Consider the following 25795-nt stretch of genomic DNA (forward strand, 5'->3'; position numbering starts at 1 on the left):
TGTATCACCCAATTCATTCTGCATTCTTCTTTTAGTATCCAATTTACTAATGAAGTGTGAATCTTTGAAAGCTGTGTATTTTTGCTCATTTTTATAAAAGATCTAAATAAGCATTTTTAAATGGTTTCATCTGTTGAATCTTACTCTGTGATTCCTGTCAAAATTTTGTCCTGGTAATTTTTTACATGCTTTCAAGAAAGAAGTGAAATTATTCCCATACTATCATTTATGTTTCAGTTGCCCTAATTTTCCCAGAAAAAAAATCTTTTTCTCATATTGCATTGTCTTTTTCTGTATTTTGTGTTTTCCAAATGTCTTCTGAGAGTTCAGAGACTTTAAAACCTCAAAAATGTTCATGTTACTGTGGCAAGAAAACTGAAATGCTATGTGAACAAAGTTGTGTTTTTTCAATGTTTCTACGTGTCAGAAATGAGAAAAAGGTAAATCATTGAGGGTATGTGCCCAAAAAGGTTTAATATAAAGGATAACTTTTCAGACCTCTAGGGAGAAACAATCCTTGAAAATATATTTGTGAACTGAGAAAATACTGCTGTTATTTCTAGCTAGAAATATAGCACGGGCACTCTTGGAACTATTTAAGTGAATTTTGATGTCATAGCAGAATCTTTAGCAAAAACTATATGCAGTTTAAATGGCAACAAAGTGTATTATCTCAATATTTTAGGTATTTTTCTTATTGAAGACCTCTTCTGTAATTTATTGTTACTTTTCTAATATCTATTCAAATAATATTTGATAATTTTAATTTTAGTAAGTGTAGATTTGTTACTGTATTTCAGTTAATTAAAATGAGAGCCTATTTATCAACTAAATATATTACTGCTATTTAAATTTTGAGTTAAAGTTTTATAATCCCTAACTAAAAAAATACTCTATCCCTAAAAAAGTACTCTTTTGTTTTTGTTTTTTTTTTTTTTGAGATGGAGTCTCGCTCTGTCTCCCAGGCTGGAGTGCAGTGGCGCGATCTCGGCTCACTGCAAGCTCTGCTTACCAGGTTCACGCCATTTCCCTGCCTCAGCCTCCCGAGTAGCTGGGACTACAGGCGCCCGCCACCATGCCCGGCTAGTTTTTTTTTTGTACTTTTTTAGTAGAGACGGAGTTTCACCGTGTTAGCCAGGATGGTCTCGATCTCCTGACCTCGTGATCTGCCCACCTCAGCCTCCCAAAGTGCTGGGATTACAGGCGTGAACCACCGCGCCTGGCCAAAAATACTCTATTTTTTAATATTCTACATCAAAGCCCTTTATATTAGAGGTGATTTCATTTTTTTTCAAATTATTAAACACATGACTGTGACTATGACTTAAATATGTGCCTCTTTTGTGAAAATTTTAATAATTAATTTGAACCTCAATTTGTCCTACCATATATTTTTTTCTAGTCATAAAGTTGAAATAGAATGTCAAATAATTAAAACAAAATATATTATTTTCACAAGTATGGAAGGCAACAATAATCTACTGGGAATTTATTTTCCCAACTTTATGGCAGTTAGTGGAATGTGGATTTAGTAAAATTATAAGGGCTATTTTTGTTTTAATAAATATTGTTTATTGGTTTTTTCTTAGATCAATAACTGTATCTCTTAGACAAACCATGATAGCAATATCCATATGATTAACCAAGTGAAAAAAAAAACTGCAGAAAAGTAAATGATAGTAGTAACACACAGGGCACTGTAAAGGGAAGAAAAGTCATAGCCAAAGTAATTATAGATAGGGAGTTTTCAGAGAACATAATGTGAGGTTGGAATATAAATATATGCTAAATTATTCCATGTGTATTTCACAGCTGCACTCCAATTCTGACAAAGGTGATGGATCTGTCAAGTACATCCTTACTGGAGAGGGTGCTGGGACTATATTTATCATTGACGATACCACGGGTGATATCCACTCAACAAAAAGCCTAGACAGAGAGCAGAAGACCCACTACGTGCTTCATGCTCAAGCTATTGATAGACGTACAAACAAACCTCTTGAGCCTGAATCCGAGTTCATCATCAAAGTGCAAGACATCAATGACAACGCTCCAAAATTCACAGATGGACCATACATTGTTACTGTGCCTGAAATGTCAGATATGGGTAAGAAAAATCATTTTTGTGATTATGCAATTAACATATTAAGAAAATCAAAAAGTCATCTTTAGACCACCAATTTTTACTTATATATATATCTGGAGGGGATATAAATATGAAGTTTCAAAATATTTTAGTATTTTTTGTGGCATAAAGTGTTAAAGACTATTGGGTCTAGCAATTATAATATTCATTGAAATTGATTTCTAATCATGTAAGTGTAGGTAATAGTTGGATCTCAAGGGGAAAGAAACATGTATAAATTTGAAAACACGTGGAATACTTGCTTAATTGATATGGCTCTTCTATCACGTGAATTCTACATGTATATTGTTAAGAACATACCAGCACATTCAATTTGATTATTTGCACAGAAGAAAGATTCTAGAATGTCTGAAATTTTTGTCTCCAGGTCTTTTAAGCTTTCAGTGTATGACCAAATTATAATATCATTAATAGCTGTTGCTACATTAATCAATACAACTTTTCAGATATTCCTAAGCATTTATATACCTTATTTATTTAAAAATATATGACAGCCCTGTGAAGTATTTTGAATATCATTTTTAAGATGTGCAAACTGGCATAAAGTATTTAAGTCACTTTTGCAAATTCACATATTTAGAAAATAGTCAAGGAGGCATTATTCCAGGTTTAGCTGAATGCAAAGCCTACACTGCAGCCAACAGAACCATGATCCAGGACCTGAGCCACCCTAATGATCTGGGGCTTTTTCACCACTCACTGGTTTCTGTGGTGTAGCTATTTGAATTTATTTTTGTTTATTTTTCATTTCATGGGATGATTTTTTAAAAAGTAGTTTAAAAATGGTTCTTCTACGATAATACTTTTTGACTATCTTTATGAGACTCTAAGCTTTGTAACACATTTATTGAGTAAAGATTTAATATATTTAATTTTACTGCATATGTATGAGTATTGTTTTAGATTGAGGTTCTTATAGTCACTTAGTCACTAATCAAATCAGTCTGTGAATTTGAAATATATATATATGTGTATATGTATATGTATATATATATATGTATATATATTTTTTAAACCTGGAAGATGGTAGCATTTTTTCTCTCAACTCCAGATTCCAGCCCATGTTAGTCTTCTTGAGCTAGGCAGGTAGCTCCTGCAGCTGCTGTAGGAGCAGGTAAGGAAGAGGGTGAGGCCTTCTTCCTTAGCTGAAGTCTCAGAGGAGAAAGCAGTTGCCAAACTCGTTCCCTCTGGACCACAGCAGAACACAGGAACCAGCCTGCAGGAGCCTAAGAGAGGCCCAGAATACTGTCCGGCTTACTGATCTCCAAGGAGAGTCGAGGGGGAATTAAAGGATTCAGCATTTTTTAACCCTGGTGGGTGATAGTTTGCATGGGAACTCAAGGACAGAATTCTCTCTGCCACATCAAGGAACTGATACCCACAAACCTAATCTCCTCTGCCTTAGGAAGGAAAGAGCTCTATGGTGCTCCCACCTGTGAGAGTGCTCCTGGTGAGCTATTTCCAAGACAAGTAAGGGCCCCAAGGAGCACAAAGGAAACTGTCATAACCACAGGGGTTAAAGCACTGGAGAGAAAAACAGGCAGAGCAGGCATTACCCAGAAAGACAGTATACTAAACAGTAGCCAATACGAGCATTGGAGGGCTTTTATGGATGCCACAAACAGATTTCTGTAACTCAAAGCCTTTTGCTTTAAACAAATAAGTAAATAACAACAACAAAGAAAATCAATATATGGATTGAAAGCATGAATGGTAACTGATTAGACCTGAATTATTGTCCTGGTACCTAAAATCATAACTGACTGGAAGAAGTAGCTAATAGCCACAGAAACAAACATAAAATTGTGGATATTGTGGGAAAAAGAAAGGAGATTTAGAGAACATATTCATTAGACCCATCATGTGAATAACATGTGTCCTTAGAGAAAAATAAAGAGCAAATGGAGGAAAGGAGCAATCATAATTTTTCTTGAAGTGAATAATATACTGACTTCACAAGTTTAGTAGACTTTCCAAGTTCCAGGAAGAGTAAATAGAATAAGAATCAAACATAGGAAAATCCTGGTAAAGTTTTAAAGCCTAATAAAAAGAGAAAAATTTAAAAACATTCAGATTTTTAAAAATTAGGTGTGAATAAAAATGAATATGTTACCCTCACATTTATTACATGAAACAGAGGAATCTGATAGAGAGTTGAGTCCCATTTACAGCCTACAGAGAAAACACTGAAGTCCCAAATCTATTGTTTAGACAAATATGATCCATCAGCTAGGGCAAAATAAATATTTGGAGAAGGATCTGGAAGGTCTGTTATTCTCCTACCTAATTTAGAAAAACATTTGAGAAAACAGTTGAAATTGAAAATAGTTGAAATAAATCATAACAGAGATCTAAAAGTCAAGGAAAATAACAGAGAGGAAAAATATTATCAACAGTGAACTCTGGAATAGATGTGTGTGTGTGTGTGTGTACACTGAGTTAATACAAATGGATATTTTTGAGATATTGTAAAAGGATGCCACATAATCTATGTGAGAATCATAAGACATAAAGTAATTTTTGCAGAAAAGGCTGTGAGTTGAGGACTTGGGAACAAGTCAAAGTCCTCATTTGGGGTTTGGGAAGAAAGATGAGAATAGTGAAAAGTTAATATTCTTAAGTTCTCTTACTGAGATGAGTATGGTTGAGGGACAAAAACTTAATATCTGAAAGTAGTAGAGAAAAAGAACAAGACAGAGTAAGTTTCAACTCTGTGTACTACTGTGGTTTCAGGCAAGATTCTATTGAAAGAGTTATTTTATGGGAAACCTTAAGCTGAATATTGGAAATTATATTTTATCAGTAAGTTTGTGTGTGTGTATATATACACTCATTACTATAGGAAAACAAATATATAACATTCATGGTAATAACATATAATAGATATTGTAACATGAATGCATAGAGGATGATATGAAAGTGAGAGGGAGAAACTCACTTTATATTGTGTTCATAAGAATGGGTGATATTTTCATTAACTGTGATTTTTTTTTTTTTTTTTTGAGACAAGAGTCTCGCTCTGCTGCCCAGGCTGGAGTGCAGTGGCATGATCTCGGCTCACTTCAACCTCTGCCTCCCAGGTTCAAGCAATTCTCATGCCTCAGCCTCCCAAATAGCTGAGATTACAGGCGTGTGCCTCCAGGCCCAGCTAAAGTTTGTAATTTTAGTAGAGACGGGGTCTTGCCATGTTGGCCAGGCCGGTCTTGAACTCTTGGTCTCAAATGATCCGCCCTTCTGGGCCTCCCAAAGTGCTGGGATTAGAAGTGTGAGCCACTGTGTCTGGCCAACTCTGATTTTAGAAACAAAAAGTTGATGATATTATAGGCAAAGATCTGCAGACAATGGCAGGGGGAACAAATCTGTCCTGCTCTCTGTTTTTGTGCTTTTATTGAAACACAGCTACACTCCTTTACTTGAAGATTGTCTGTGGTAGTTTTGGCACGGCAATGGCAGAGCTGGGTGTTTGGGATGAAGGTCATATCGCTGGCCCACAATGCCCAAAATATTTACAGTGTTTTCTTTTATTAAAAAAAAGAGTTTGAGCTTGCCAGTCTTCATTGTAAGCTATTATAGGGAGGTCAGAGGCAAGGAACAATTAGAGGATGGTGTCATAGTTTTGATAGACAAGGTATCTGCTGATCTATAGCAGTTAGTGTTCTGCCAGCCCTACTGGACTATATACATATAGACAGAAATATAGCATTTGTTACAAATATATGGGATCATGCTTCTTCCCTTTGGGTAGATACTGTTAGTTATCTAATGACTATCCAGGCTTCCCTTCTGTGATACTAAGATAGCCTAGTTTTGTTACAGAATACAGATGTGTTGCAGAATATGCATGTACATGCACAGAAGATATCTAAAGGAAATAGACACACACACATTGTTGAAGGTTTGCTTCTAAACACTAGGTTGTGGCTTTATTTGGTATGAAAGGAATAAGTGGTTCTAAATATGTAATAAAAATCATTTTTATAACACTAACACTTAAAAATATACTGGTTTCTAATGCTAACTGAAGACTAATAATAATGTAAGCAGGTGACAACAAAATTTTTATCAACATATGGTGCCTGATAAAATTACTTTTTTTATCATATACTCATTAATTCAGTTTTGAATCATTAAAACAATCTCTCTCCTTATATTTATTCAATTCTTTCTTGAGTGAGAGAGAGAGAGAGAGAGTAAATGCACTTTATGTGCTGAGAGCTGTGATAGTGGCTAGTAATAAAATGGTTAATGAAACAAGACCACTATCTTTGAGCAAACTGCAGACTTACAAATAGAAAATTTCAATATGGTGTCTGATAAGCACCAATAGGGGAACCATAGACTTGGACAGGGGGCCCTGCTTGTGGATGAGAGAAGACGTCCTCAGTGAAGCTTAAATAATGCGTGGTGATTTATCTGTTAGAAAAGGTAAAATAAATGTACATTTGACATACAGGATAAAATGATTAAAAAGAATAGTCCAGCTTGGGATGTGTGTCCGTGTGTGTGTGTGTGTGTGTGTGTGTGTGTACCCATGTGTGTGCATTTGTGTGTTTTGGGGAAATAAACAGGAAGATCATGCAAATAATAGATTTTCTATATAGCTTTGCAAATATGTTACAAGAATACAGAAAAGGCAGTACCAGAGACTTCCTTGGTGTGCAAGATTTTATCAGATTATTGTTTCTTGCATCTCTCACTAAGTAATGATTATGGAGCCACTCCAAGTAATTGCACTGCGCTATATTGCCAGTGAGAAAAGCATAATGTGGTTGTATATTTCTTGTCGGTGGGCAATAATCTGCCGACAAAGTCTGAGACATTTTGGATAGCTCAGTACAGAAAGATGCAAAAATAAACTGAAGTGGTTTCTAAAGCATGTTTTAATGTAAGATTTGTATGTATCTTTTTGATCTATATAATGTAATTTCACCAATTATCTAGGGAATTATATTCTTCTAGAACGAGTTTTTCAATCTTTCCACTATTAACACTTTGGACTGGATAATTCTTTGTTGTGAGGGTCTTCCCTGTGCCTTGTAGGATGTTTAGTAGCAGTCATGGCCTGTACCTAATAAATGCGGTGGTGTTCCTCCCACAACCACAAAGTGATGATGTCTTCAGAAATTGCCAAATGTCCTCTGGGTGACAAAAATGCTCTCAGTTAAGAACTACTGCCCTAGGGAACATGCAATATAAAGAATTAAAAATGTCAAAGTAGAAACACAAATTGAATAATATATTTGTTAAATTTATAATCCTGTCCAGAGAGACTTTCATAGTGCCAGAATGCTCATGCCATGAACTTTAAAACAAAAATATGTTCTATCTGGCTAGGTAAGTAATTGCAGTGTTTAAATATTAATTGTCATCTTGAAGTGCACAATAGTATGAAAACACTGAGGAAAGTCATAGAATAAAATGAAGTTATTTGCACCCATAGAAGGAAGAGTAATGGCGTGGCTACTTGGGAGCCATGATGGCTCTCACTAAAAAAAAAATCGTGTATTGTATAGCCTGCATTTAGAAGACCACTTGAATTATGTTTGGTTCCTAGTAAGGTACTAGCTGTCATGTGTGTGTGTGTGTGTGTGTGTGTGTGTGTGTGTGTGTGAGTGAGACATGTATATGTACATGTATATATGTATACATATATGTACACATATATGTACATATATGTATGTATATATGTATACATACATATGTATACATATATACATATATACGTGTATATATACATATATACGTGTATATATACATAGATGACATATATACATATATACGTGTATATATACATAGATGACATATATACATATATACGTGTATATATACATAGATGACATATATACATAGATGACATACATATAGATGTACATATGCATGTATATTTACATGTATACATATAGATAAGTATATATACACATACACTATATATATTTATCTAAATAATTTCAACAGTAAACATATGTGAACAGAATGGCATTATAACATTATTGAGGGCAAATGTAACCTGGATTAATCCATAATAGATGTACATATTTGATCAATACAAATTTGAGATTTTAAATTTTCCTTTTTTGTGTGACATGCAGTACATTATCATGTCAGTCTTGATCTTTAGCACCTTCTATCAATTATTTTATGGAATTACTTCTTCAATTTCTTTCTCTATAGTTACATTACATGTCTAATTTATATAGTCTTCAGAACCCACAGTTAAAACATGAGATAATGAGTTAATGTGTTTAACACAATACAAAGATGAAAATGACCATGAGATGAAATGATTCTTGGTTTTTGAGTTAGCTGTCAAGTGAATGATTTTAGAAATTAAGATGAATAAAATTGTATTTGTAAATGGTATTACACTTTTCACATGAAAAGCACATCATAACTGACTAAGAAATTTAGCAATAATACAAAGACATAAAATTAGCAATAAAAAGCTGGTAAAGGTGTTTGTCTTAATTGTGTGTATCGTATCTCTTTTATTTAAAACAAGAATAATTGTATCTGTTCTCTTTTTATGGAGACATTCTCAAATTTCTGCAATTACAGTCTTGCTTTCACCTAGAATCAGGAGTTTCTATAACTGTATTAACTGAAATTTGTTTCTATTGCAGTCTTTTTTTTTAAATGTTTTAAATCTAGAAGTTGTTTCAAAAAGATCATATAACAGATCACAATGTAATTTGGCAGAACATAAACTTTACTATTTTCTTTTTCAAATAAATATTTCTGTATGAAAATGTACAAATTTTTAACTCTTCTGTGTATTAGTATACCTATCATTAAATACCATTTAAAAGCATTTAACAGGTAGTAACAGGTTATAGAAATAGGACTTTTTAATGTATGAGAGAGAATAAATATTATATTTTAACAGAATTATAAGTATACATTTAATAAACTGTAGGTTCAATATAACAAACTTATTTTTGCAGCTACAAAAAGGAGATTGTTTAACTGCAAAGTTCCTTTTTCTTGGAAATGTATTGAAACATCTCTAATCTTCTTCATGTCTTTTTTTTTCACCTCCAATCTCTAAGGCCCCAGGCTGTTCCATTTGCAGCTGTGTTTCTTGCTGCAGAGCAACAAGAAGAGACACCAGCTGTGCTGACTTTATTGTGCTTCTTGTTGGAGCGCTGATTTAGTTCTGCCCAAATATCTTGGGATGTTCACCCTGGACATCTGCCAAGATTCTAGTAGCCATTTAAAAATCATTACCCTGGGGCATAATGTTCAGAATGGTATCATTTCAATAAAGCACAGCCAGCACTCTAATTCTACATGGAACATTGCAGTATTCATGAAGAGACACATTGGACAACTGACAAACCAGAAAGTAGACAAAATTTTGCAAGTTTCATAATTTTCTTCTTTATTTGCATAACTATTCTTCTGTGTAAGTTAGCTTGTGTTTTGTACAAACCAACCCACCCACAGTTTAGTGGCCACACACAATATTTGCTTTATTTGCTCATAATTCAGTGGTCCAGGCTGCTCTTCCACTAGGGTCATACATTGCGCTGTAGTCATCTAGGAGCTCGAGCAGCGCAGGTGCCTCCCTCACCTGCAGTGGTGGATGCTGGTTATCAGCTGGTTTTTCTGGGGTCTTAGCTGGGTGGCTTGTCTCTGATCCATGGTATCTCATCCTCCAGGTAGGGAACTGCTTCGTGTGCATTCTTAGGGCAGTAGTTCAAGAGGATAAGAGCAAAAATATTAAGGGTTTTAGAGAGGAGTCTCAGAAGTTCTGTTTTTCCACTTTTGCTGCATTCTGTTATTGTATCCCCTCACTTGAAGCAAGATATTCTCTAAATATTTATTGAACAAGTACATGACGACCTTTTCCACCTACAGTTACGTCTAGAGGAAAGATTTCTTAGAAATATTGGCTCTTAATTTTTGGAACATAATTGTTCCAATATCTGTTTCATTGGGTAAAGATTCTTTTTATTTGTTTTATATATCTTTAACTTCGTTGTTGTAAATTAAAGAAAGGCCCAATAAACCAACATAGTTTTTAACTTTTATTCAATGATTGATGTGATTTACTAGATTGCATTTTACTCTTCAAGTGATTCCTCATTCTTTCCATTTACTTTTTTTAAACTTATATTTTAAGTTCAACGGTATATGAACAGGATGTGCATATACCTATGTGACACATAGGTAAACATGTGTCATGGGGTTTGTTGTATAGATTATTTCATCACTCAGGTATAAAGCCTAGTAACCATTAGTTATTTTTCCTGATCCTCTCCCTCTTCCCACCCTCTGCCCATTGGTAGGCCCCAGAGTACATGGTTACCCTCTTACCACTTACTTTTTATGAATGTAGGCCAGACTTGGAATTCCCTAATAAAACTGGTCAATTTGCAAGTAAAAATACTTAACTAGAAGATACATATTTTTCTGCATAAATTGGACCACATTCATACAGATTTAATTGGTACATCATGTTTTAAAAAATATGATAGCCAAAGAATGACTTTCATATGTATAGGCCTCAATGTAGAAAACTGAAACACAAAACAAACCAGTCAGAGATTCTTGGCAGTTTAAAGAGGCAGGTTTTGTGTAGGTAATTCTAAAAAATATAATAAGTGAAATTCTTGCAGTGATCAATGGATCATTGAGGTATATAATTTGGCTTTGGAATGTAGCACTTCTCTTAAAGTAGAGAATGTCTTTTTTAAAGAAAATAAACAGCAAAATATTTACTACAATTGATCTTAGAGCAACCTTGGCTTATTATTTTAGCACCTTTCACCTTTAATTATAAATTACTTTGAAATCACCTGATGTTATAGTGGTCCGTAGGTCCCTTAAAAATATATTTTAAAAATCTCAGTATCATGTTCACCTAACAAAGTGTCTAAAACTAAATAGGTAATAAATAAAATATGTATAGAATGAGTAAACCCAAATTATATATATTTTCGCAGAGACAGAGCTATTCTTAAATGTGACATTTTTTCTATATTTATCATATCCATTCATGAATCGATTTTCTCATTAGAATCATTCTTATTAACTACATAAATTGACTGCAATGTCACATATATAGATCCTAATAATAACAATTTATGTTGTTTCTTTCTTACTGAGGAAATAGAATAAAGCAAAAAATCTCAAAATTGACACTTGTCATCATTTGAGTATCACTAAAAATATTAATCAGTTGATGTTGTTGTCCCTATCTTTTAATGAAAGCATATAAAGTAAAATTGTTTGTATCATTTTATAAGTTGAAAAAGATTTTAAGCAAACGCTGAAATTACTGTATTAGGACATATACTGAAATTTTATTTTATTTAAACAATCAGGATATGTGATAATCCCCCTCACTTTTAATTGAACCTGATTTCTAATTCTGTTTGGATAATTTTTTTTGGGTGGGTGCATAATTTTGGATAGTTTTGTCCTTTTCCTAGGAGTCAGGTGTTCAGTGAATGTTCAGTGATCAGGCACAGAGAGAAAGCTCAATGTCAGGGATGTGGAATAGGCCCAGTGATTAGATATAGAGTGAAGGCACCAAGTAATCTGAAAAAAACACACACATACAAAATGACCAGGTTTAGGGTCAAGGCATAGTGACCAGGCATAGAGTGAAAATGGCACAGCAGTCAGATATAAACATTGCAATCAGGTATAGCTGGAAGGTGCAATGGTCAGGTATAGACAGAAGACAAAATGATCAGGTTTAGAGAGAAAGTACAGCATCAGATATAGTGAGAAGATACAGCAATTGGGTACAGAATGACTACACAGTGATTGAGTGTAGAGAAAATTCACCATGATCAGATAGAGAGTGAATGCACAATGGTCAGGTATAGAGGGGAGACACAGCAACTGGATATAGAAAAAAAACACTGTGAAGGTAGAAGGTGAGGGCACATCATGCAGAGAGAAGGCCGCGTGTGGAAGAGGACTGGCAGTGCCATCACAGGTCTCTACTGCTTTCTACCAGACTTCTGTGTTCTCAGTGGTTTTCAGTGATCAGTCCTTGATCATCATGAATTCATTCTGTCTGTCATAATTGCACATCTTCTTGAAATCCTCTGAGTTTCCCTCAGCCAATTTCACTTCCTATTTTAGTATATAGAGAAATTTTCTTGTACTCATACTCTGGCAAGGAGAAAACTTTGAAATCCAGTTTGGATATTATTGTCCTGTACAAGCTAAATGGCCAATTTAAATCTTCTCCTGCTGTGCCACACAGAGACACCATGGAATATTGTGGAAGTTGCGACCTTTCATAAAAGGGGTGCTACTCTCTAAGTTTATCACAACAGTCCATGTTGATACCAAGAAAAAAGCACCCCCACACATAGAACCAAATGTGATAGCTTTTGTTATATGCAACGTTTGTAGTAATTTATTATGTAGTATAGAAAACAAACACACACAAAAAAACTAGAAAAATAGAACTATGCAACAATAAGCAATGTGGAATGTAAGATAGCTACAGAAATTATATTAAACATCTATTATTTTAATTATATAAGAATATATATTACAAAAGAAGATATCATTATTTATCTTTCAAGATCAATAATTTACTAGAATATTATTCTGTAGTGATTCTTCTGTGTCATGTCTCCCCCACATGTGAAGCTGTCTATAATTTTATATTTTTTTGAGACAGTCCCCCAGGCTAGCTAGAGTGCAGTGGCAGCGCGATTATGGCTCACTGCAGCCTTGATCTCCCAGGCTCAAGTGATCCTCCCACCTCAGCCTCCCACCTAAAGGCATGTGCTACCATGCCCGGCTAATTGTTGTATTTTTATTAGAGACAGGGTTTTACAATGTTGCCCACACTGAACAAAATTTTAATTGTTACGTTCAAGTGTTCTTTATTAGTGGATTTTGAATTCTTGTGTTGTATCTTAATAAAAATGTTCTGGTCCATTATTTCAAGTGCTTTATTCAGAGATGCCAACTTAAATTGTTCACTTAATTTTCATAGTTGTCATAAATACTCAAATCATAAATGTCTCATTCAATTATTTCTAAAATTCTTTTAATTCTTTCCTCCAATTAAATTACCTGAATTTTCAAAAAAATAATCTTTTACATAATTGTCATGTAGATATCCATGAAAAATTATTGGGTGGGGTAAAAATGCACAGTGTTTTGTTTAGTGTATGTATATATGCATAAAACTATATTATAGACCTTTGAATGAACAGAGATAGAGTTATAGAAAGGCATGCAAGACACTGTTCAGGTTGCTTTCCTTAAGAGAAATAGCACTGGACTTGTATTTATTTTTCTTACCAAGTATAGGTATGACTTCTCTAACTTAAAGTATCCAGTATCGGCTGGGCACAGTGGCTCACGTTTGTAATCCCAGCACTTTGGGAGGCCGAGGCGGGATGATCATGAGGTCAGGAGATTGAGACCATCCTGGCTAACATGGTGAAACCCCATCTCTACTAAAAATACAAACAATTAGCCGGGCGTGGTGGTGGGCAACTGCGGTCCCAGCTACTTGGGAGGCTGAGGCAGGGGAATGGCGTGAACCCAGAGGCGGAACTTGCAGTGAGCTGAGATCATGCCACTGCATTCCAGCCTGGGTGACAGAGCGAGACTCCGTCTCAAAAAAAAAAAAAATCCAATATCATCAATACATTTAACAAAAAGAGATTGAATGGGAGTGGTTCCCTATTGTCTTTTCAACAAAGAGATATAAGAGCAGCACTTACGTTGCGACTGCCTTATAAGTAAAAATACACTTGGAATCAGATTCCATGTGATTAAAGCAACCACTGAGACCAATTGACAGCGACGTAAAGATCTTAGTGACATAAAGAACCAAGTGACATTTCATGGACTCTGTTCCAGCATGTTTAACTTTCTGTCTTAAATATACATTTATATAATGTAGTGAGCCAATAATATTCTGCTGTCTATACTTTTATTTACCTGGTTAGATGCTTTGCAAACACTCATCTGTGTTATGGAGGGTAGTGACTCAGCAGCATTTGCCTCCGAGGGAGGACAGCTTGCAACAAAGCCACACCAGCCCAACCACATTTCAGAGTATGTGAGTGAGAAATCAACTTTTATTGCTTAAAGACTCTAAAATTTAGGGTTTGTTTGTTATTGCAATATAACTTACACTTAGATATATCTTTCTGATATATCACCCCTTGACATGTCAGAGACCATATACCAAAAAGAAACCACAAATATTTCAAAAAGAAACCACAATAATAAGATAGGGTACCAACAGTGGATAAGAGATTCCAAAAATTCCTAGAGCACTGAAGACATTGAAATTGGATTAATGGGCAGGGGGTGGGCAGCACCGGGAGATAGATCAAATGTATAGCCCTAAACATTAAAGGAGAACATTATCTTGTCCAAGAAAGTCCTTGTAAATACAAGACACCTGGGCAACTTATTAAATTGAAGCTTTCAAAACAAGGAAGAGTTTTTTTTTAATCTCTTCTGTGCAATCCAAGAAAAAATATTTTTATTCTACCATAAGGCCTTTGGTGAATTTTTCTGAGGATGGCTCAAAAAAGGAGTATTGTGACACAAGAATTAAGCAGAAATTAACTTCCAGTAAACCAAAACATCCATATCACAGGGGAACAAAAACAAAATAAAAGAAAACAGTTCTTATCAATAGACAAATATCACAAGTCCCCTCTTCTGATGCAGTTACTCCTGCTTTGGAAATAGAAGGGTACTCAACAAGCTTGGAAAGAATATCAATGCATTCCAGCCACACTTACTAAGAGGTAGCATTCCAATGAAAGGGGAAAACATCAACTCAGTTTTTAAATGATAATGTGCTATTTCTCTTTCAATGAACCAGCTGCTTTTTTTTGTTTCATTTTTTTTGGAAATAAAGCCACAAGATAAAAGGCAAGGATTAAAATGAACAAACAGAATAATGATTAACTGCAGAGAACACTGTGAAATTTTGTTGCATTCATTAAACAAGAACAGCATAAAGGTGACACAGGACTTTTCTTGCCCCATTTGCTGGACCTGCAGCAGGGAACACCCCACCTACTCAGCCCACTGCGCTCAGCCCCTGGCAGGAGTGAGCATGTAAGCAAGCAAGTGTGGGGTCTGGCCAACTGCTTTGAGCATCAACACATGAGCAAGTTCTGTGTGAGGCTGCAGTAAGATCAGGTGTGTCACCCTGAGGGGAATTTGATGATGCCCAGGCAGTGGTGCATGAGACACCCAAGCCCCAGAGGGGATGTTACAGGATGCTAATTAGCTGTCTGCTGTCCAGTGGAAAGAGGCTTGTTAGCAGCTCAGTCAGCCTTTTACCCTGCTCTTGCCCACGACTCCAGGACTGGCATGGCTCCAGGACTGGCTTGGACCTGCTGCTGCTTCTGTCATACGAGGCAGCTGCCCTCCATCAGCAAGGTCAGAGGGCCAGTGTTATAGACTTTCTGGGCACCCTCATTTGGTGGGTCTTGAGCTCTTGTCCCACATCCAGGAAGAATGAGGTCATACTGATAGTTGAAGGGTATTGAAGGCAGAGAATTTTATTGAGTGACCAAACAGCTCTCAGCGGAGAAGAGATGGGAGAGTTGGGTTGTCTCTCCTGAAGTCAGGTCATCTCTCTGTGTGGCTGAGTCTGCAGTTTTTATAGGCATGGGATAAAGAAGTATGTACTGATCCATTCAAGAGTTTGGAAAAAGGTTAAAAAAAAGGCACCAGTCAAAGGTGGGAACAGTGTAAAAACAATTAGGAAAGGGTAGGTATATGTAAAATAGGTGAAGGGTGAAGCTCAATCAAAGGAAAGCACTACAAAGAGGAAGACAGGTTCTCAATCTGGTCTGTGAATTTGACCTGTAGCTTGGTCTTCAGGCTTTGAACTGTCTTTGGCTTGAAGATGAGGTTTCATGGGATACCCGCCCCTGGTATGCCTAGGATTTCTCTGCCTCCTGCCTGTGTCATTTCCTCCTCTGAAGAGGTGCATCTAACTGCTGTTAGAATAGGGATCATGACCGATATTAGCTACTCCCTGCTGACAGGGGATGCTGTTTTGGGAAAACAGAACTCAGATTTCCCTCAGAGGCCTATCTGAGGGTTCCTGGTAAAAGGGAGCTATCATCAGAGGCTCCAGTTGTATGACCATTTAAAGTTTGACAGCCTGTAGGTGAGAAGAAACAGGTTTTACAAGGTTAAGTATGCATGGATCAAATATTAACTTCTCACACAAAAAACAGTTAAAAGGAAAGAATCTAGTGCCAAAGATAACAGATATAAGAGATGAAATATACTAATCATTCTGAAAACAATATTGTGTCCCAAGCTGTTTCACCCTGGTGAAACAAATTAAATCTTAGATGGGAGCAATTAAACTTTACAAGAGAGATAACTGTTTAAGGAAGTAGATATTCCCATGGGTGTTCAGGATTAAGGAGTCCTTCATAAAGATACCTTATGGGCTTAATTACTATAAAGGCTAAACAAGAAATGCTTGATTTTGATGATATAGCTGTGTCACAATTTATTTTATTTATTTATTTTTTTTTGAGACAGGGTCTCACTCTGTCACGTAGACTGGAGTGCAGTGGCATGATCATAGCCCGCTGCTCTCACTCTGTCATGTGGACTGGAGTGCAGTGGCATGATCATAGCCCTCTGCAACCTTGAACTCCTGGGCTCAAGACCCTCCTGCCTCAGCCTTCTGATTAACTGAGACTACAGGTGTGTGCCACCACATCTGTATAATTTTTTATTTAGAAACTTTTTTTGTAGAAACTAGGTATCTCTATGTTGCCCAGGCTGGTCTTGAATACCTGGGCTCAAACTCCTGAGCTCAACTTGGCCTCCCACAGTTCTGTGATTATAGGTATGAGCCTATAATTTTTTTAAATTATAGGAAGCACTAGGCCTTTCTCATAGTTTTAAAAAATGCTTTAATTTTTTTTTTAATTTTTTGAGACAAGGTCTCACTCTGTTACCCAGGCTGGAGTGCAATGGCACGATCAGGGCTCACTGCAGCCTTGTCCTCTAATGGTCAATTGATTATCCTACCTCAGCCTCCTGAGTAGCTAGAATTACAGGTGTGTACTACCAAGTCTGGCTAATTTTTGTGTGTTTTGTAGAAACAGGGTTTTGCCATGTTGCCCAGGCTGGTCTTAAACTGCTGATTTTAAGCAATCCACCAGCCTCAGCCTCCCAGCATGCTGGGATTGCAAGTGTGAGCCACCATGCAGACTCATGCATTAATTCTTGATGGTGACACCATTACTTTCAACTTCATTAAGTAAAATGGAAGCTTATCTCAAGAAACCATTTCTAAAACATATCACACATTAGAGAGATAATTGATAGAATACTTCGACGATTATTTGAGTTCTTAAACATTCTCTCTCTGTGTTTATGTATTTGTCAGGTTCTAATATGCTGAGTAATTCAAGTTTTTGAATGCAAAGGCATCCAGATTCTCATTTTAAAATAAGAACTGCAACAGATTGAGTGTCTCTAATTCGAAAATCTGAAATTCAAAATGCTCCAAAGTCCAAAACTGTCTGAATGCTCACGTGATGCTGCAGATGACATATGTTGTTGTTGTTGTTGAGATGGAGTCTCGCTCTGTCACCCAGGCTGGAGTGCAGTGGGGCTATCTCGGCTCACTGCAAGCTCTGCCTCCCAGGTTCATGCCATTCTCCTGCCTCAGCCTCCCGAGTAGCTGGGACTACAGGTGCCCGCCACCACACCTGGCTAATTTTTTTTGTATTTTTAGTAGAGACAGGGTTTCACCATGTTAGCCAGTATGGTCTCGATCTTCTGACCTCGTGATCCACCCGTCTCGGCCTCCCAAAGTGCTGGGATTACAGGTGTGAGCCACTGCGCCTGGCCGAAGATGACACTTTTTAACACTGAAGAGAAGTGCCTATATGATGAAAATATGTGATGGGTTCATTGTAGGACTAGAGTAGTGTGCATTTGTAACAGAATAAAAAATCTTGTCCATCTATAAAATCAAAGATGTAAACCACTGCTAATAAGGGAAGTGACTCTAGAGAAAAATTTTAAGTAGCCATCCAGCAGAAAGCCTCCTCATCTCCACAGGAACCACTTCTTGTTCCCTCAATTGCTTCTGATGTTTATTCTCTCCTAAAAAATATATAGTAGACATTAACATTTTAGTTTATTGTTTAGTGGCTAATATATGTATTCTGGTGATGCTGTTCTTTTACTTAGCTACTACAAATGCATTACTTTTTCACTGCATTAATTGCATGTTTTTTTTTTTTACCATTTAATACTTCTGTGTGAAAATGATTGATTGTTTATCAGTAGCAATATAAATTCAGAGTCAGAAATAGTGGTGATGCCAAACAACCACAAATTGTCCACATAGGTGGCTGAGATACTGCTTTCTGATGGTTTAATGTACACAAATATTGTTTCATTCACAAAATTATTGAAAACATAACTTACTTTCAGTTCATAGAAATAAGATGCATATGAAATTTAAATGAATTTCGTATTTAAACTTGGGTCCCATCCCCAAAGTATCTCATTATGTATATGCAAATTCTTGAAACTGAAAAGAATCTGAAATCTGAAATGTTGGTCCCAAGCATAAGAGATACTCAACTTGTACTAACAATATTAGCATCAAATATAGAACCTAACCTTTATGTTTGGTAATGTGTAGTCATTACTTTCAAAATGGATAAAGGAGCATTGGGGAGAAATCTGTTAATACCTTCTGTGTCAATCAAAGTTCTAGCAGAAAAACAAATCAACTGGCAGTTAGACAAATAGAGAAAATTGAGAACAAGTTACAAAAATGGAGGGACTGAAAAGTCAAATAGTACCCTGTGAAACAATCACTGCAGCAGTATGGCTCCCTTAAGGCTGAGAGTAGTAGTATTACCTAAGCACAGAACCTGGGTCTTATAGAATGGACCATGGTAGGGGGCAGCTGAAAGGGAGCTGGAACCACTGAAGTACTGCAATCTTAGCCAGAGACATCATCCAAAGCAGAAAGAAGGTGGGAGGGAGAGAGAGACAGAAAGGCAGAGACAGAGAGATTGACTTATTCTTGTTTTTCAGTTTCCATCTATAACTTCCCCTTATTCTGTTGGTAAGGAAAGCGAATCAATGTCAATGACAGGTATTAAATTTCTGCAAGCAGAGCAGAGCAGGACAGGGTAGGAAATCAATTTGAGATAATATGCAAATATACTTGTAAGATACATAAGACTAGTGGGCATACGATCAGTCCAGTCAATTTTCACTAGAGCCATTTACTCTGTACAACTATGAAGAGAATTATGAGCATTCTACAAGGCTGCAGAGGAGCACAACAGTGTTGTTAGTTCCTGGATATTACTCCCTTCTAAGTATTCTGCCACATACTCTTATTTGACAAAATGGACTTACCGCCGCGGCCTTTCACTATGGGAAATGTGATAGAAAGCTTCTTCTGCCCAAGTAGATGCATCTGGACTGTCATTGTACACCAACAAGGACCACACAAAACAAAAAGGCAGAAAATATTATAACTATTAAACAAGATTCAGCAGATCTTGACTGGGTCAAGTAATAGTGTATATGAGAAAGACTGCTACATATCAAAATAGATAGGGCTGGACTTGAATTCTGCCTTCTCCAATTGTCAACTATACAACTTTTTTGAACTTCAACTTCTCTATGGGTGAAACAGTATTAAATGTCATTTTCTCAATAGATTATTGTTAACTTAATTATTTTATTAAATTCAATGGCTTATAACAGAGGGTTTCCACATCATTGGCACTTAATACATATTATTTCCCTGACTATTATTTTTTCCATTTATGGAACAGAATATAAATTGTACATGTGAATGTGAAATTTCACATTAGTTAGTGCCATAAATAAGATCCTATTGAAAGTGCACAGATATTAACAATTGCTGTGGTTTTATAGTTAGTACACAAAATAGTGAATTTTGTTTTGGTACTCAGCCCAGATGTTTCATATGTGTACTTGCAGAAATATTTTTTTCTTTTCAATTCAATGACTTGAGTTAATACTCAAAAGTTTATTAAATTACACAATGACTAGAATGCAGTGTTATTGGTCTGTTGGTGAAATTACAGTTCTCCTGTATAGAATGAAATTTAAGTTGTATCTTGACGACTATTGCTTTTTCACGTTTCCTGGGAAAATCTTCTGAGAATTAAGTCCTAAGAGATTCCTTCAGAGAGGTACTCTGAGCCTTCGTAAATCTCCAGCTTATTTTTACTCAAAGTTCTTATTCAACATTGAATCTCTTGAGATTTTAACAGAGCTGTTAACCCTGACAAGTCATGCGTAACAATTTGCAGTCTCAGAGAGTATTTGCTTGGTATAAAAATGCCTTATTAAATATTTCAAATTCGTCTTTAGAAACTTACCAGGAAGTCTACTCTTTCTGCTTCTCATTGATATGCGTCTTTGCAAAATACGTGCTGTTTATAAAGCAGTAGTACCAAAAAACAAACGAAAAGAATGAGAATGACACAGAGCAATCCCTAAAGAAAATAAGATTTAAGTTTTATTGTAGAAAAGATATCTTGAAAGCATTCTCATGTACTTAAATCTTTCTCAGATTTGTATAAAACATCAGCTGAGAGAAACTAATCCTCAGCATGGGAACAGCTAACTGTGTTCCATAGGAAATATTTAACATGAAAATATTGTATACCAAAAAGCAATGAAACTTGAAATACAATATTTTTGTGATTATAGTTTTTAAGGGAAACAGTTTCAAAATTTAAGAATGCTTCTAAAGCACTTTTGAAAGATTTTTCTTTAATTGGGAAACCAATTATCTAGGGAGGGGAACTGTTGGTTTAATATCTATTCATCAAATCTATATAATAATTCCCAGAGAAAATTAGATTCCTATTTTAATATTCTGGTGGAATAATGGAATTTTAGACAATATATATTTCCATTTTGAAGTCTAGCACGTAGAGGGTAATAATTTTTTTTCTTTTCTACTATGCAGAAAATTTGGGCACACAGTGTAAATAAAGGAATTGCTCAGACATAGAGATATAAATACTGATAATCCGTTTCACTTGAACTTTTAACGAGTGATAAAATTCTTTATTAAAGTGCCCAATATAATGCATTAACTAACTTTAAAAATGTCAGCAGGCAGATCATTAGAAGTGCCTGATGTTCAAAAATATCAGATATTCATCTTTATTTACTGTAATCTACTTGTAACAATAACTTTTTATTTTATCTCTCTTATGATGTATCTGGTTTCAAACATAATACACAATTACAGATATTTTTTTCTTGACTTTTAACTTCATAGTTTTGCCCAGATTAAAAAGCAACTATAAATTATGAGAATAAATGTCCATTTTTCCCACTGAAACTCTAGCACACCATATTCATTTGCTAGAGTTGCCCTACAAAAGTGCCACAGGCTGGGTGGCTGACACAACAGAAATGTATTATCTTACAGTCTGGAAGCTAGAAGTCTGAGAACAAGGTGTCACCAGTTTGTTCTCTCTGAACAGAGAAGGGACCTGTTTCACAGCTCTCCCATAGCATCTAGTGGTTCGCTGACCATCTTTGGTGTTTTTGGCTTGTAGCCACATCGCCCTGATATTTACATTCATCTTCACATGATGTTATGCCTGTGTATATGTACCTTTCTCCACATTTTTCATTTTTATAAGGATGCCAGTCAATGTAGATTAGAGGCCCGCACTACTCCGGCATGATCTTCTCTTAACTAGTTTCATTTAAAAAGTACTATTTCTAAAGAAGGTCACATTCTGAGGTACTGGGGATTAGGACTTCAACATATCAATTTGGGAGGATATGATTTAACCCATAACATATACCTTGATTAGTTTACTTATTCATTTACTTTTTGTTTATTGATTAATTGATTGTCTTAGTTTATTTGGGCTCACATAACAGAAAGCCATAGTCTAGGTGGCTTAAACAACATTTATTTGTCACAGTTCTGAAGGATGGGAGGCCCAAAATCAAGGTGCAAGAAGATTCCATGATAATGGCACACTTCCTGGTTCACAGAAGGCCATCTTCTTGCTGTGTCATCATATGGCAGAAGGAATGAGGAAGCTCTTTGTGGCCTTCTTAATAAAGTTACTAATCTCTTAATAAAGAGGGATCTGCTCTCACACGATATTTGCAAAAACCCTACCCTCAAATACTGTCACATTAGAAGTTAGGATTTCAACATATGAATTTGAGGGGCATATGAACATTTAGCCTATAGCATTAATAAAAGCACTCACTTTTGTCTAATATAAAGAATTACTGAAAATACCAAGTCTTATAATTTTTCCATCTAGATTTCAAATAAACAAGAATTTAAGATACGAATATATTTTTCTTTCAGCCTTAAGCTTTCTTTCCAGTCCTACCTAGTAAAAGATCCTTGAACAGTAGGGCAAGAGATTTCTTTTCCATCCCTGCTATTTATGTCCACTCCTGTTCTGTTCTCTGATGGGTTGGCATTTAGTTGGGCTCTGCTATTCATGTGTGTGTGTGCTCCCTTCAACCAGCAATCTGTGTACTCAAAGTGGTACCCTGATGCCTTCAGGCACTACCGAAGTACAGTACACATAGTACACGAGGCGATTTGTTGCTCTTTGCTTCACACACAAAGATAATTGTGTGAGACTTCCTGTGCAGAAATGTATGTAGCTGTTAATGACCATTCTTTTGGATCAGGGCAGAGTTACTATATATGTATTTTTGTCTGCTCTACTAACTTTCCTTTGTTACTTTAAACAATCACTTAGTCAGTATCACCATGCTACCCTTCTTCCTTTTTCATCTCTTTTTCTTGTTTTTCCTTATTTAACTTGTCACTGCCTTCGTGTATGTCAACTCTCACTTAACAAGGCTGGACTTTTATAGACACCCCAAGCTAAACAGAGCAACTCTCCTTCTTTCATGTGGCAATTTAGCCTATTACAGCAAAAGAAGAATGATCTTGCACTGTTTGTACTTCTGAGCTTTTTCCATGAAATTGTTGCCCAGGGACTGCTATTTGGACATTAAAAACTATTTAGGCTTAAATTGCTATTTCAGGGCCAGAGCTAATTTCAAAACCTGAGGAGTTTATAAGTCTAGTTTTTTAATGGTCCTTATTCTACTGTTTTCTGTAGTTTTCCCTTTCCCGAGTCCCAGTAATCTCTATGTGCCTAGAACTGTTAACACTCCTCTTATCAGATCAAAGAAAGATTTTTGTTGCTGTTGTTGTTGTTGAGACGGAGTTTCACTGTTGTTGCCCAAGTCGGAGTTCAATGGTGTGATCTCAGCTCACCGCAATCTCTGCCTCCCGGGTTCAAGTGATTCTCCTGCCTCAGCCTCCCAAGTAGCTGGGATTACAGGCATGCGCCACCACGTCCAGCTAATTTTGTATTTTTAGTAGAGATGAGATTTCTCCATGTTGGTCAGGCTGGTCTCAAATCACCAACCTCAGGTGATCCACCCACCTCGGCCTCCCAAGTTGCTGGGATTACAGGCGTGAGCCACTGTGCCTGGCCTTCAAAGAAAGCTTTAATTGAAATAATTTTATATCATTTTTAACCATATTTTAAGCTTGCTGCACATTTAAAGTCTAATCTGGGTACCTAACAACAGACTTTGTTTTATTTTAGTTTTTTCCGTGAGGTACCAGTGAAATGTCTTCAAAACCAACTTTTAGTCGTAGATGCCTACCTAGTGGTATTCTCTGAATAAGTTGGAGGGTTGAATATTGGTTATGGATCAAGTGTTGTGCCATCACATAAAAAGTCCCTAATATGGGCCGGGTGCGGTGGCTCACGCCTGTAATCCCAGCACTTTGGGAGGCCGAGGTGGGCGGATCACGAGGTCAGGAGATCGAGACCATCCTGGCTAACATGGTGAAACCCTGTCTCTACTAAAAATACAAAAAATTAGCCGGGTGTGGTGGCGGGCGCCTGTAGTCCCAGCTACTCAGGAGGCTGAGGCAGGAGAATGGCATGAACCCAGGAGGTGGAGCTTGCAGTGAGCCCAGATCGTGCCACTGCACTCCAGCCTAGGTGACAGAGCGAGACTCCGTCTCAAAAAAAAAAAAAAAAAAGTCCTTAATATGCTATGTTAATAAATAATTATACTTTATAGTGGAAGAGATAGTCTATATGTGACCAGCTCAGGACAGTTTGTGGTGGGAATTGATTTAATCAAGCCAGAAAGGTTAGCGGTATATTGAGAAAACTCACAGGACACACAAACCCAAACTACCTCTCTAAGAATGGAGTAGCACAGAGGCAAGAACACATCTTTGTCTCTAATACTTGTAATTTTGAGACCATTGTAGATTTGCATGTAATGGTAACATTTTGCAAATCTTTTTTTTTTTCACAATGGTAACATCATGCAAAACCATAAAGCAATATCATAACCAGGTTATTGAAATGGTACGATCTACTGATTGTCGTTAGGTTTCCCTAGATTTACTTGTATAAATTTGTGTGTGTGTGTGTGTATGTCTGTGTGTACGAGTGTGCTCAGTTCTACAGAATTTTATCAGCTGTGCCTATTTATGCATCAACTACCATAATCAAAATATTGAACAGCTCCAATATATAAGGATCCCTTATGCTTCCCTGCTATACCAAACTTCCTTGCTCTAGTCTGTTTCCCTAAATCTCTAGAAAATAATAACTTGTTATTCATTTCTAAATTTTTTTCATTTCAAAAACGCTATATAAATGGAATCATAGTATACAACCTTTTGGGATTTACTTAATTTTCATTTAGTTGATTCCCTGAAGATTCATACAAGTTGTTGCATGTACCCATAGTCTATTCATTTTTATTGTTGAGTAATATTTCATAGTATGAATGTACCAGTTCATTTAACAAGTCTCTCATTGAAGGACATCAAGATGGTTTCCAGTGTGGAGCTATCATGAACAATGCCACTATGAGTATTTGTAAGCAGGTTTTTCTGTGAACATCAGTTTTTATTTATTTGTTAAAATGCTATGGCTGGGCGCGGTGGCTCACACCTGTAATCCCAGCACTTTAGGAGGCTGAGGCGGGCAAATCACCTGAGGTCAGAAGTTCACAGCCTGGCCAACATGGTGAAACCCCATCTCTACTACAAATAGAAAAAATTGGCTGGGTGTGGTGGCGGGTACCTGTAATCCCAGCTATGCAGGAGGCTGAGACAGGAGAATTGCCTGAACCCGGGAGGTGGAGGTTGCAGTGAGCCGAGATGGCGCCATTGTACTCCAGCCAGGGCAACATGAGCAAAACTCTGTCTCAAAAAATAATAATAATAAAATAAAAATAAAAAATAAAATGCCCTATTCAATTTATTGGGTAGGTGTGTGTTTAGTTTTATAAGAAATTGCCAAACAATCACATTTCTATCCACAGTGTATGAGTGACCCAGTTTCTCAGCATTCTAAACAGCAAAGTTACTGTCACCATACTATTTGATTGGTCTGTAATTTGAAATCTCTTTTAGACATAACACAGCTCTCATCCTCTGAGGATGGATAATTGCAAGTCATATTTCTTCTTAGAGTCTCATTGTTAAAATACTATTTAGGGGCCAGAATCCTTAATATATTATACATATTTATGATATGCTAATAAGGATTGTTAGGTGAACTTGGCATATTCTATTTTCTAGGATCCCTTGAAGAC

The 25795-nt window shown here is 36.3% G+C and overlaps 1 protein-coding gene across 6 annotated transcripts in view; it reads left to right on the forward strand.

Annotated features, from left to right (window-relative positions):
* Positions 1–25795, forward strand: part of CDH18 (cadherin 18) — a 1104389-nt gene that overhangs the window by 829694 nt on the left and 248900 nt on the right. For all 6 annotated transcript variants that reach the window (XM_055367740.2, XM_055367737.2, XM_019013683.4 and 3 more), the window contains one exon: positions 1813–2107. In XM_055367740.2, coding sequence (XP_055223715.1) covers positions 1813–2107 — 295 coding nt within the window. The remainder of the gene's footprint in view (positions 1–1812; positions 2108–25795) is intronic.

This window comes from Gorilla gorilla, chromosome 19, assembly GCF_029281585.2.
Source record: "Gorilla gorilla gorilla isolate KB3781 chromosome 19, NHGRI_mGorGor1-v2.1_pri, whole genome shotgun sequence".
In the NCBI taxonomy this organism is placed as follows: Eukaryota; Metazoa; Chordata; class Mammalia; order Primates; family Hominidae; genus Gorilla; species Gorilla gorilla.